The sequence below is a fragment of the Vipera ursinii genome (genome assembly GCF_947247035.1).
Source record: "Vipera ursinii genome assembly, chromosome: Z".
Taxonomy (NCBI): domain Eukaryota; kingdom Metazoa; phylum Chordata; class Lepidosauria; order Squamata; family Viperidae; genus Vipera; species Vipera ursinii.
The window spans coordinates 93,720,782-93,735,326 of NC_139517.1; the positions used below are offsets into that span (position 1 = coordinate 93,720,782).

Genomic DNA, 14,545 nt, shown 5'->3' on the forward strand with positions numbered 1-14,545 from the left:
AAAATTGTCAGATGTTTCACTGTTTCAAACTCAGAATTTCCTAGTGGTCTCCTATTCAAACAAGAGACTGTTGCTTCACAATTTCTTTTTCATCCCCCTCCCATTTTTTGTCTTTCTCTAAATTTGATCTCTTTCCTTCTTGCTTTTCTTTTAAGTCTCCTTCAAACTACTTTTCAGTTTGATTGTGACACAACTCTGAATCCAGCTATTTTTAACTCTGAAACATCCTAATAAACTTTGTTTAGGTAGTTTGTGGCTTATGAACACCACTGGGACCAGAATTTCCATTACTAAGCAAGGCAATTTTTGAGTGAATCATGTGTGGTTTGCAATCATTTTTCCCATGGTTGTTAAGCAAATCACTGATTTTGGCTTCCCCCTTATCAGAAGCCAACTCGGAAGGTCCTAAATGGCAATCATATTACCCTAGGAGACAACAATAATCATAAATACATGTGCCTGAATTTTAGGTGGCTGTGAGGATCTTGCAGTGGTTCTAAGTGCAATGAGCAATCACATCACTTTTTTCAGTGCTGTTATAACTGAATAATTTCTAAATGGTTGAAAACTGAGGACTAAGTCCACCCTCAGAACCCAAAATCCCCTCTTCTGTTTCAGGCTGTTATTTTAAATGCAAATCTCAGAATAATGTGCACAACCAAAAAACAGGTATATTTTATCCTAGCAAAACTATGTATTGCTTTGGTATTTTTAACTTGACTTATTTAAATCATTTATTTTAAAATTTTAAAAATTAAAACTAATGGTGAGATATTGCAAGAAAGGAATTCCATACATACCGGTGTTATCTATTCCAAATATTCACTAGAACAGTTTTAATAGTAGGATAATACACTGAAGAATATTTCTTCAAAACTGAAATACTAGGATCCCAACCTAAGAATTTTCACACTCATAACTGCCTCCACTGAATACCAGCCAGATTTACATTCTATGATGTAGAAATTCAGTAGCTATTTCTAAATTCAGTCTAGAATGGAATCAGTGCTATTGTCCTCAAAGGCATCTGAAAAATATTTAAACACAAACTTTTATGCACACTCATCAACTTAATGAAGCATTTTAAGATTTATGCTAGAAAAGGGTTGAAGAAAGTTGTCTACTTGCCCAGTAAACAAATCTAAACAGCAGCAAATAAAACTTAGACCTTGACTTTATTTTTCTTTATTCCATTCTCCTTAATTCTACTTGTAATTATAATTTCTTTTGTCGATAAAATGGTAAGTTTCCCAAATATTTGATGTGTCCAGAAACATGTTATTATTGGAAAGCAATCTATAGCCACTGAGTAATTTTGGAGTTGGTAGCCACAGTGATCAAGAAATTTATGCCAGAAATTTCTGAAGGGGCAATATTTCAGTGTTGATTTGGTGGCTTATCTGACATTAATGTAGGTGCACTTCTGAAGACAAAGTTTTATGACATAGTATCAAATGTATGTATTTTCCCTAATAATATGTTTTTTTTATAAAATAAGCCAAGTATTGTAAAATAAATTATGGATCAGTGTATTAAGGAGATATTTTATTACCATATATTAAGCTTTACAAGTTTTACTGAAGCTCATTAAAAGCACTACAAAATTATAACCTTACATAGAAGAAATTAGTTGTATAACATAAAACATAGATAAAAGGGGAATGGGAAATGAAGGGAAAGAGAGAAAGTCAAGACATAATCTACAAAAGGGTGCACTAATACTGATTAAAACTAGGCAATAATTTCTTTGGAATGAGGGGAAGACAGGTACGTTTTTAAGTCAGAATTTCATTGCTTTTAAAAGTATGATGTAGATCAAAAGTGCAACACCAATACACAGGTTTGTTGTATATAGGCACAACCTAATGAAGAAAAACAGCTGATATTATGCATAACATAAGCTAACTTACAATAAGGCAGCACACAGTTTGTATTGCAACCTTGGCACTTACTTGATTGGATAATATTTGGCATAGCAGTGAAATGATACACAGAAATTTTTTGTTGTGGCTGTTCCCACATTTTTCTTTTTATATAAAAAGTACTCTATCCCTTTGAACCTTGACTTTTTAAAGTAGGTTTTCTGATTGTTAACATTACCCTTGTAATAGTAATAATAATCATATACTTTAAAAAAAAGCAATAGAAATCATTTAGAAACAAGACCATATGAAATTTTCAGAAATAATTAAATTATTATTGAACTAATAAATTTAGGGATGGGCAGAGCAAAGCTTCTAGTGCCTTACAGACAATACGGTTCTAAAATTATATTTATGTATGTTACTTGATTGTAATATGCAATCAAAAAGTACTTTTTAAAGCTCTTTAAAAGTTGTGCTAGTTGTTAAACTTAAAATTGTACAAATTACTTAATAACCTTTCTAGAAGATCTGTATTATATAAATTTGGGATTTTTTTTAAAATGTAGCTCATTTGAATCACTTGAAACCAGCTCACCTACAGTCACACCCCTACAAAACATTCCTTGCATTTTTTCCCCATTAAATTTGACTGAAACAGTTATTTCATCAAAAATCTGAACAGACTCCTGAGGCAGACTTTTCATTTAAAAAAAAAATCCAACAACACTACTCTGTCATTTGTGGTATACAGTTATGCAATATATGTTATGTGTATTGGGTAACAATTTAAAATTACCTTCTTTAAAGTATTTTTATAATGTTATAAATGGAACTTATTGTATGTTAACTATACATCATATATTGGCATTCATTTGCCTGTACATGTATATTTCCTGCCCCCCATTTAAACTACTACAAAACACCAAACATTGGTGCTTACATTACTAAAAAATCTTCAGGTTAAAAAAATCCCTAATACTAGGGTTTTTTTTTTTACTTTAAAACAAAATTTAAAGTATCCTTTCTTTTGTAAGGATAATTTCTTTCTAAATTTGAATTAAAATAAATTTTAAATTTTATCAGCTGAATCAAGACATTTAAAGTGAATTTGCAAAATAGAAAAAGCTTTTTCTTTCAGAGTGCAATCATCAGGGATATTTAATGTCAGTGGACTGTTCCCACTGAAACAGAAGGAAACAGCAGCCAATCAATGTGACACGGTGTAAAAATGTTAGCTACAGTAAAAGTTAACAGTATTTACTACTAAAATATTATTTCTGCTATTTTTAAAATTAACCATTCAATAACAATTTCAATGGAATTATTTGCATAGAACAGGGTTATGCTTTTTTTTTAAAAAAAGACTTCTGAATAAGCATTGCAACACAAGATAAGGCACATGTTTTTTTATGTAATATATGAAATTCGGAAATAGTTTTTAGACAAGATGCCTGTTTTACCCTGTTCTACCTGAAGAATGCAAAAAAGCAGCTGAACATAAAAAAATCTTAATCTCTTACAAGCAGCCTTACTTGAAGCCCAAAAAAAGCAAAATTATATTTAGTAGAAATAGAAAGCTAAAGTAATATCCTTCGCTTTCAAACAAACTACAGCAACAAAAGAACAGCCATAAAATACGGACTATTGGTTTTCATAATGAATATCTTCTCATTTCCTACAAGTGCCTTTTGAAGATAATGAAGCTACATTGTGAGGCACTTAGGCTAACTGTAAAGAAGTAATGCAATGACATTTCTTGTACAAAACCTAAAACTGCATTTCATTTTTTCTTTCTATTAAAGTGCTAGAACCTGAAATGTAAAATAAAAGAAACAGAAAATCATAAGCAAGTACGCAATTAAACTATATGCTTTACTTGCTCTTCTGACTAGAACACCAGGTTCAAAAAAGCTTGGAGTAATGTATGAAAATTTTATGCTATTCCAAATAAGATTCTCAGACCATTTTATTTTTAAAACAATAAAACCATTTGCCTTATCTTATGCTCTAAATGTGATGCAGCAATTATATTACAGTGGTGCATACTCTCACTGACATGTGCACACTTTTTAGGCTATAATAATAGCTCCAACTTCCACATATAAACATTAAGTTTTGAATGACATATTCTATATGCATGCATATTAAGTGCAATATGTGATTTTCATTCTCCACTTAGAGCCTTGATCAAATTCTTTGCAGCACTTTGTTGTTGAACTACACAAAACCATTGGATGCCAAATCTGAGAATGATCTGGATTCTGTTGAATGATGAAGTGGCTGAACATGTGTTCCAGGTTGAGTGCTAACAACATTTAATTGCTGTAGATATTCATCATGCAAGTTTTCTTCAGCAAAAATGTTCTGAAACTAGAAAACAGATCAACTTTTATTACCGGTAAACAGAAATCATCCAATCCATCTTAATCTACAGGTAAAAATATGTACATCTAGAAAAATAATTTTATTGCTTAAACAGAAGGAATTACATTTAACTAATTGTCCCCAGGTTGCATTGAAACCAATATGAATGTATCCATTATGAAAAGTTAAGTTTACCCGATTTCAAAATAGTTAACTTAGTACTAGTTAATTCTCTGATGTCTCACTTTTCTATAGAACAATGCTTTTGTTTCATCCTCAGACGACTGTGGTGGGAGCCCAAAGTTATATTTAGTTATTCCATTGTTAATAAAGAAGTATTCATCTCTTTTCAACAAAAATCTTGCTGTATAAAATATCTGTGACATCTTAATGATGATGCTGTATGGTCACTGGAACATTGCAGTGTGAACCTCAAGAGAGACTATACTGGTCTGCACAGAGGTACCTGATTGTGGCTCTGATGACAAAATAGACTTGCTGTTTTATTCAGGTACAATGGCCCCTCTGCAGGCTGTTACACTGGCCTGTAGGGGGGAAAACAGCTACCTGTCTTAAACAGACGAAAAGAACACTCACTGGTTACATCTCAGTTTAGTTTGTTATAGATTTTTTTCCTCAGGGCCTGACAAATACATTTCAGTATATTATTATTTACTGTTAGAGGCAGTGCCATTTGGAGTATTTCCGTATCATTTTGACTATTTCATGTGCTATTTCTGAATCCTATTGGGTATCACTTGCTATTAGCAGTGCTATTTTCTTGGACAAGATTCTAAATGAGTGAATGAATACTGTATCTTACCTGACTGATTAACTGAATGTAGTATAGGGAAGAGTTCACAGGCGCATTAATAGAGCTTTCTCCTTTATGCCTTCTAATTGGGTGCCTTTCTTTTCAGGCATTTTGGAAAGTAAATTTGAAACACATTTTCAAAGCAATTTGAAATAAATAAATACAAAAATTTAAAAAATAACATTATCGTCTCAGACTAACCCACTAAATAATCAAACAACCAGAAGCAGAACAAATCAAATGAAATCTCCAAGCACATTTTTTAAGGATCATTTGTTAATTTTGTACAATACTGTTCCTTTCAAGATTTAGAATGGTTAGGATTTTCAGAAATCTGACAGGATTGCTGACCTATTGCTCCCAAGTAGTCAGGAATCAGAAAAGAACCTTGATTGTTCAGGAGTCCTAGTTTGAATATATTTTATCCCTGTTAGTTTCTGGCTAGGTTAATTGCCCAAATAATAGAATAATATTCAAAAGATAAACTGGAATTCTCTATATTTTGGCTTACTATAGCAGTGAGCACACGTACATGTCAAAAATTCCACAAGACTGTTTTAAAAGTATTAGTTCCATACCTTGTTTGATGGCTGTTGTTCCAATAATACAGGATCATACTGCATTTGCTCTAAGCCGTTTGACTGGGTTTCAGACACACATTGATACATTGACAAAGCACCAGCATAGCATGCCTCTGAAGCTTCTGTAGCTTGCTGAGAGTTCTGCTCACAAGACTGACTTTCAGGGACTTGGAAACAGTTGAGAAAATCTAAATCAGAAGAACTTGAAAAAGTAGACAGATTAAAGTTTTCGGTGAAAAAGTCTACCTCTGTAAAATCTGTGAATTGGGACATCGTGCTGGTAGATTGCTTGTATGGAGTGTATTCCTCTCTACAGGCATATGATGCTGTACTGTCTTCAGATTTGTAAGGAAACTCCCGAGTTATTTCCTGTATGTCAGAAAAGTCAAATGGTTGCATCTGCTGTTGTGAAGTGTTAAGACTTGTGCTGCTGAGAGAATTCCAGTTTGTGAACATACCATTGACCTGCATGTGCTTCATCTTCTGGCACAGTTGCTGTTGGTGTGGCAGCTGCTGTGGCAGCTGCTTTTCCATCACTGTTGATATCTGCTGTTGATCTATTTGCTGCTGCATTAAACAAGCAGAATTCTGAAACATGGGCTCCTGCTGCTGGCAACTTGAATACAGGACATCTGTCTTATTTAAAGACTCCTGAACATAGGTCAAGATTTCATCAGTTATATCAATGTCTCTAATGTCATCCACACCAGCAAAATCATTCTTTAAAAACTCCTCTTCCTGCTGAAAACTAAAGTCTATATCATCAAAGTCAGCCTCGAGCATATTCATGATACTGAACAATTCACTGTGTTTGTTATCCTGAAAAAGCCCTACATTTTCTTCGGGAACCATCAAGTTACTATCTTGAGGACAGTCAGTCAGCTCCTGTTTGAGGATGCTATTATTCCCTATTGATAAAAGAGCATCCTGCCAATTTCTGGCCATCATGTTGCTCAGTTCACCTCTACTATCTGCAAAAAAGTCCCTCTCAAGAGAGATTTTATTTGAAGCAGGTGGGCAAAGATAAACTGATTCATCCTGCTGCAACATTGCTCCCAAAAGTGAATTGGGATCAACAGATTCTTTACACAGTACAGCCTTGGAAGCAATTCCTTTTCCAATACCACTTCTAAGCTTTGTCTGAGAGGAATCCATTATACCAGGCTGAGGAAATGCTACTTCATACAATACAGCCTCACCTGTAGCAAACATGAAAGGCAGTTTCATATTGCGCTTTCGTAAATGCTCTGCCCCCTCTTCATCTCTGAATTGAAAAACACAAAGAAAATTAATTGAATTTCAGTTTTGAAATAGGCAGTGAAATATCTAAATATGCACAGAAATAATCTAATAGAAACTCTAGATTAATATATTATAATAATCTATTATTTAGATTATTAAAATGAATTTAACCATGTCTAAATTGTATAGAATAGGAGCTTATAGAATTTTATGCAGAAGCTACAAATTATTACAAATGTAAGCTAGTAAAAATAACACTAGTAGGATAGGGGAGACACATCATTAAATTGATCACTGTATAATTCTTTGCAATCATACCAGAATTGTATTCCCAAGCTTTCAAAGTTTGGGATTTTTTGTTTACTTCTTTGTTCTACATGATGATTCCTTTTCCTTCAATACTATTACAGAGAACTTCTTTAAAAAAAACTATATAAATGGATTAATATTCAAAAAGGGGAAATGACTGAGCATATTTATAATTTGTGCATATCCTATTTTCTATTTTATCAACATTTATTGTGTGGATGCTTCTATTAATACTTTTATTAAGTTTTATTCCAACCTCTTTATTATACAAAGGATTCCTTTAATGAAGGATTCTAAAACATTTGGCTTCTATGAGGCATCTTTGTTTCAAATCTAAAAACACATCTAAAAATAGTAGTTAACGGTGGGGAATTTTTTTGAAACGAACAGCTGCAAATCATTATTTTCATTTACTCAAAAGAATATAAAATAAGATTGCAACCATAAAGTTATGTGAAATATAAAAAGTCTGCAAGCAACATTCATAATGTAATTAATCTGCCACTGCATTTCTATAAAATGTAAGAGTAATTAAAAACCAAGTGAATGTATTAAATTATTTTGTCATTAATATTATAGCATTATATTTTCATTTCCTTGTTTAGGCTGGGATCTTTAAAAAAACATTAATTTGTAATGAGTTTTTGAATAAACATTTTATTTTAGTCATAAAAAGTCTCTATGATAAAAATCCTTCCCAGGCAGTTTGATATCTAACCCACAGATAATAATAGTGATAAAGTTGGAAGGGACCTTGGAAGTCATCAAGTCCAACCCCCTGCTCAGGCAGGAAACTTATACCATTTCAGACGAATGGCTGTCCAGTGTCTTCTTAAAAACTTCCAGTGTTGGAGCACTCACCACTTCTGGAGGCAGGTTGTTCCACTGATTTAAGTATTCTAACTATCAGGAAATTTCTCCTTAGTTCTAGGTTGCTTCAGTTTCAATCCATTGCTTCTTGTCCTGCCTTCAGGTGGTTTGGAGAATAGCTTGACTCCCTCTTCTTTGTGGCAACCCCAGATGTTAGAGTAAACTACCATGAGTCAACTTTAATAACCTTAAGGAGTTCACTTTCCCCAAAATATCACAGATCACTTTCTTCCATGGCAGACATTGTCCAATGTCACAACTTACCTTGGGGTTCAGATACCACTGTAATACTAGTTATTTTACTTTTACCTTTTGTAAGGACAACTGTAATTTGTAAATAGTAATTAATTACTACTTACTTATGTTTTTTGTTATATAGCAAAGTTTATTCCAGTAAGATTGGTAACACTGACTCACATATAGCAATCCAACCCAATTTTGGACTTTTCATCACCAAATACACCTCTTTGAAATAATAAGGAAAAGAAGCCAGCCCTGATATTTCTTACTATATGCTGCTTTATCTGATTTAGGAGTTGGTAGTTATAAACTTCTTTTGGAGGCTACTTACGTAAGAGGTCTCTGTGTGGCAATGATGTAATCTGGTCTTCCATTTTTATAAACTAGGCGAGCATTTGCTTGAACCCAGGCCCATCGATTTTCCTTAGTAAGAAGTCTAAACACTGTCATACCACTCTCTCCAGTTTTTATCACTAAAATACAGAAATATTTCAATTAATCTAATTAGATTTAACACTCAGATTTATTAGTACATTTTCATCAAATTTTTATGCAGCTGAGCTAAACCATAACTTGATGAAAACAAAGTAGTTGAAGCTCTTAACACTCTTAAAATATCCTAATAATTACCTACAACAGTTCTGGAACCCAATAGATCAACTACTGTAGATTGGTTATCAATATTGTCCACCACTTATTAGAGGAACAATATTTAAATAGGGTAAAGATGTATTTTACTTGCTGTTCTGTATTGGTGAAACAGAGAGCTGCTTCTCAGAACAAATGTAACACCATGACACTACTTGCACTAAGGAAAGGGAAACAGCATCTCTGATAAAACATTTTTAGTAGAAGTTCTATCAATTGACATCAAATGTCAATTACAGCAAAACATTCCAAATTTTGCCTTTGGAAAAATGCTTTGAAATACATATTCTAGCTGAAAATGGATCTAATAACAGAAAGGAAGTGTGGGATGTGACCAGAACATGTAGGTTCAAGCAAAATGTAGGTTCAAGTAAAGATAATTCACATGGGCATATTAAAATATTGCTTCTTCCAACATAAATGTACATTTAGTAAGAAAGGAGATATCTAAAGAAAAGTTAGAAAAGAAAAAAGAAAAAATGTATATCAGGATATACTTAAAAACCTATTCTGGCACTTATTTCTCTCCTCATCAAGACTTCATCAAGATATATCTCTTACTTCTGACATGGTTCTCAGCACAATAAAGCATATCAGCTGCATGGATAAACTGGTATCCTGTTCCTCTCATGCAAAGTTCTGCCTCAGTGTAACCCAGAACGATTCTTCCCCTGCAAGATATATTTGACACAATTTTTTTATCAGTCACTCAGCGAGAAAAAAAATACTAACCACATCCTCAGCATCAGTATTCAATAGATCAATTGGAAAGATCAGCTACAAACAAGAACATTACTACAACTGTTCTTCACAACAGCATGAGTGGAAATGTCAGAGCATCTGTTTAAATAATGGGAAAAAGTAAAATATGGTCTGCTGTCTGCAGTTGTTATCTCAAGATATCAGTCCTTGAACTGTACAGAATCAGCAGGGGTTGTTCTGACCAGGATTTATGACTTTTCTGAACCTTGGGGGGAAAAGAAAAAATTGTTCTGGGGCATATCACCCTCTAACCAGAGATTAAGACAACTGTTTTACCTATTCCCAGAAGCAGAACAACTTCTTGGGTGGGAGGGTGTTACAAATAATGTTGTCCTCCCTTTTAGTAATGCTCAAGAGACAATTCTAAAAGGGATGCACCTCTCAGAAACCCCAAGGAAAGCCTTAAGAATACGACTATCCTACTTTTATTTTGTGGGCATGATAAAAAGGGGAAAAGAATGCATATTGTTAATTAGTTGTGATTGATGTTGAAATTGTCTGGAAGTACTTTCTGGAGGAAAAGGTGAATGTCAAATAAATAAATAAAGAAACAAAATGGTAACGTGAGGGAGAAAACTGAATTTAACATAATTTAGAGGCTTTTGCTAACAACAGTTGTTAGAAAAATGACCTATCCAAATGCAGCTACCTTCCTAAATATATGGCTAAAATCTACTCTTTGAAAAGTATCAGTGGATTATGATTAGTCTTAGCAATAATTCTTTGAAATTATAGTATACAATTCAGCATACATGCACAATATTATTATTTTTAACTTACTTTGCATCACATCCGGTTGGTGTGAAGTCCAGCTTATGTTTGGTTCTGAAAATAAAATTCTTTGTACGAATTTCAAGAATGGAAGGTGGCTGAAGTGGAGTAGCCACTGCAAACAAAGCCAGCTGAGGTGATATAACAGTTCCATCTTTCCCTTTCTTGTTCTGACCATGGAGAAACTTTAATCTCCCTTGAAAATTCATAGCCTTTAGAAGAAAGAACAAAGCTATAATCATATTCTTTAGTTTTAATCCATATTTAACTCTTCACAAAAGGCAACTGCAGTTAAAAAGAACATGAAAGAGAAATATTGAATTCACTTATTACAGGAAGTCCTGGACTTACAGTCAACTGCTTAGTCACAAAGTTACAATGGTGCTGAAAAAAGTGGCTTATAACTGTTTTTCACACTTATGACCACTGCAGTGTTCTTATGGTCATGCGATCAAAATTTGGGCGTTTGGCAACTGGCATATATTTATGATGGCTGTACTGTCCTGAGGTCATTTGTAACCTTCCCAGCCATAAGCAAAGTTAATGGAGCAAGCCAGACTCATTTAACAACTGCATGATTCACTTAACAATTGTGATTTGCTTAACAACATCTCTGTGGTCACATGATCAAAATTCAATTGCTTGGCAACTGGCATATATTTATTACAGTTTCAGTATCCCAGGATTGTGTGATCACTTTTACGACCTTCTGACAAGGGAAATACAGAACTACCATGTTATTAATTTAATAACTGTTGTGATTCATTTAACAACTATGGTAAGAAAGGTCGTAAAATGAAGCAAAACTCACTTAACAACCGTCTTGTTTACCAATGGAAATTTTGGGCTCAGTTGTGGTCGTTAAGTCCAGGACTATCTGTATTAACGTTAACATTTCTTGATACACTATTAATTATTACTCAAAATTAAAATACTTCATGATATTTTCTGGCTGCAGGTCAACTATGAAAACCAAAGCAACCTGTTTGCTGAAATCTTTATTCAAGAAAAGCAGGGTTTTTTTCCCTTTTCTTTTCAATGTTATGGTACAAAACAGTGTCTCAAGTGCAGTTTAAAATTTGACCATTTTCTCTTCTATTATGTCAAGACAGAAATGATAGTAAAGACAGAGAGAGGACTTGGGTCCTTAAAAATCTTGGAGTTACTTTTCAGTCATGTGACATTCAAATGTTTGCCTCAGAATAATAACTAAGGAAGTTTTATGGTTATCCTAAGCTTTCTTTTTCATTATGTGTGGCAATGAAATACCCTTAAAAATCCAAGATAAACAGACATATATGCAAGAGCTGTGAGGTGAACATGTAGAAATATGTTCTACTTGAAGCCATTCAGTTGACAACTTAAAGGACTGCACTCCAATCTCCTACTGTGATAATTATGCATATTGAAGAAATGGCATTCTCTGAGGGAGAGACATAAGCACACCATCTTAAGGTTTAACTTAAGAAAACCTTTTTTATTGCAACTCTGGTCTTCCTCATATTCTTATAGAATGCGTTATGATATCCATAAAATAAAGGGCTTCTTGTGAATTGCTAAGGGATATGTTTTAAGATAGGTGCCATGTAATTATCCTAAAGCCAAAAATTTAGAACCAGTGTGGTCTAGTGTTCAAGACACCAGGATACACTAGGAAAGTGTAGTTTCAATCCTACTTTAGGCATGAAAGCCAGCTGGGTGACTTTGGGACAATCTCTCTCTTCAGCCCAACCCACCTCATAGTGTTGTTATTGTGGGGAAAGGAGTATTATGTATGTTCGTTACCTTAAATTCCTTACAAAAGTAGTAAGTTCAGGGTAGGAAATTAACAGTAACTAAAACTATTTTGATTTAAGAAAATTTATTCTTTCCTGTCTAGTAAGTGAGGTATTGCTATGTCTAAATATTTTACTATAGAAAATATAAAGTTTAATATATGAGTTAATGTAATGGCATTGTCTGTCTTCTGTTTATTCTTTTCCAGATATTGAAGATTCATAAATCACTGTTTGCGATGTGTGCATTCTAGAAGTTAGTAATGTTTTAGTAACCTTTGTAATGTTTTGGCTATTTTCCTTTGCTTTGCTATTCATTGTGGTCTGTGTAGAAGTGAATCTGATTAATTATTGCTCTTATTTCCTGGTAGTGAAGGCCAAATTAATAATGCAAAAGATCAAGGGAATCTTTCTTGCATCCAGAATGCATGTATATTTGGTTTACATTATTTCCTATGCTATTTAGAACTATATTTTCAGAATTATTTCAAAAATCTTCTTGCAATTTTTCTGTAGATTGCCTGCCCTCATCAGTTCCATTTACTTTTCTGGGAATGAGGGAAAATTGATAGAACAAGAACTTTTATGAGTTTTAATACTTCTCTATAATGGAATGCTTTTTTCAATTTCACACAAACCCTTATCAACATAAAATTTCTGCTAGTAGAATGCCACAACTGCAGGTTTCTTAAGAAACACATCTAATTATATTTTACCCAAATTGCAGCATAATAACTTGAGGCATAATAACACCTACCAAATTTAGCTACTTTTAATCAGTATGGGATCAATTTTGATCAGTATGGGATCAAACCCATTGTTTGTGGTCAACACTCTTGTTACTTAATTAGCACAATATTATGTATTGTTTTTGTGGTAACAGGCTTTAACATGCATGGGATAAGGAAGGTGTGGTGGAGAGGATATAAGCCAAAGATTTGCAAAGAGCATTGCCATCATGAGAAATTAAATCATTCATTGAAATCACATATTTCTGTACCCACCAAAAATCCAGATGAATTATCCAAGAGACAGCGTAACCTACAAATGAAATTTCGCTCCATGAAGGACGAATTCTCTGGAGGTAGCTGTTCAGGGTTGTAATATGTTGCTGATTGTTGAAAGCCATTATCTCCTATAGGGGAAAATATAACCTTAGAACCTCTTTGAAGATCTGAATTACAGAACTTGCAATTTAAGGGACTCTTTGCCCAACCAGTCTTTGAATGGCTAACAGATGAAATAGGGATGAAGCAACAAAAAGTGAATGAAGAACAATTAAGTGAAATATTAATACTGTTGTATTCAATTAATTTTATTATTATTTAACTGTGACATTTTATTTCTGTAACACACATAGCTACTAATAGTGACAATATTTCAAACTTCAGAAAATGAGATTAGGTTTTATGTGGCAAGGTATGTATTTTTAGACTTTTTTCTACAGCTTTTCTTTCCTGAAAACACATGTAATCTTTTGTTCATAACAGAAAATTTCCATTGTTTTCCCAAATTTGGTTGCTTCTGTTTTCAACTTTACTCACTTCTAAATATACAAATCAATCTATCTATGTATCTCTCTCTCTCTCTATCTCTCTCTCTCTCTCTCCCTACCTACCTACCTACCTACCTACCTCACATTGATCATTTGGAAAATCAACTCTAATTTATAATTATTGTCTGAATAAATTAAATTTAAGGTACCAAATATTTATCAGCAAAGTAAACTATATATTCTATAAAATTGACATGTACTCAAAAAAATAAGTTTCTTCTATCTGTTCCAGATTATGCTTCTTCTTAAAGAGACTGCAATTTTTTAAATTTTCCTTTAAAAGCTGACAGATTCATAAAATTAAGAGCATTGTTGTATAGATGTAGTCCTCTGATGTAAAGTACCAAATACATTATGAAGTACCTCTTCAGTTATCTGTAAATTTTAAACTGATTCATCTTTCATTGAAGCAAATGTAATTACTTGCAGCTATTAAATCCTCACCTTGCATTATCTGTCCAGAATCTGTGGACTGTATAGGATTAAGAGCCCAGTGAATCTGATGCTGGAATTCTGGTCTATCTTCTGTGTGAATTAATTCAAATACACACTGGTGTATAATGTCAGACTACATCAAAGAAATAGTAATAAAAATAAGTGCTACAGTTTATCTCAGTATAATTGAAAAATTATTTGCATAAAAAACCTACTGAATAAGTTAAAAGATTTTTTAAAAATCATTTTAAAACAATACTACTGGCGAAGAAAGGGTAGACTAAGCGTAGGATAGACTAAACATCTAGAATCTA

At 33.2% G+C, this 14,545-nt stretch overlaps 1 protein-coding gene across 2 annotated transcripts in view; it reads right to left on the minus strand.

The window, feature by feature from the left end:
* Positions 1-1,524: 1,524 nt before the first annotated feature.
* Positions 1,525-14,545, minus strand: part of AHR (aryl hydrocarbon receptor) — a 65,964-nt gene continuing 52,943 nt past the window's right edge. For both annotated transcript variants that reach the window (XM_083376947.1, XM_083376948.1), the window contains exons 6-12: positions 14,241-14,364; positions 13,246-13,376; positions 10,476-10,678; positions 9,495-9,604; positions 8,617-8,758; positions 5,622-6,888; positions 1,525-4,235 (exon numbers count right to left, since the gene is read on the minus strand). In XM_083376947.1, the coding sequence (XP_083233073.1) occupies positions 4,083-4,235; positions 5,622-6,888; positions 8,617-8,758; positions 9,495-9,604; positions 10,476-10,678; positions 13,246-13,376; positions 14,241-14,364 (2,130 nt within the window). In that variant the 3' untranslated portion in view covers positions 1,525-4,082. The remainder of the gene's footprint in view (positions 4,236-5,621; positions 6,889-8,616; positions 8,759-9,494; positions 9,605-10,475; positions 10,679-13,245; positions 13,377-14,240; positions 14,365-14,545) is intronic.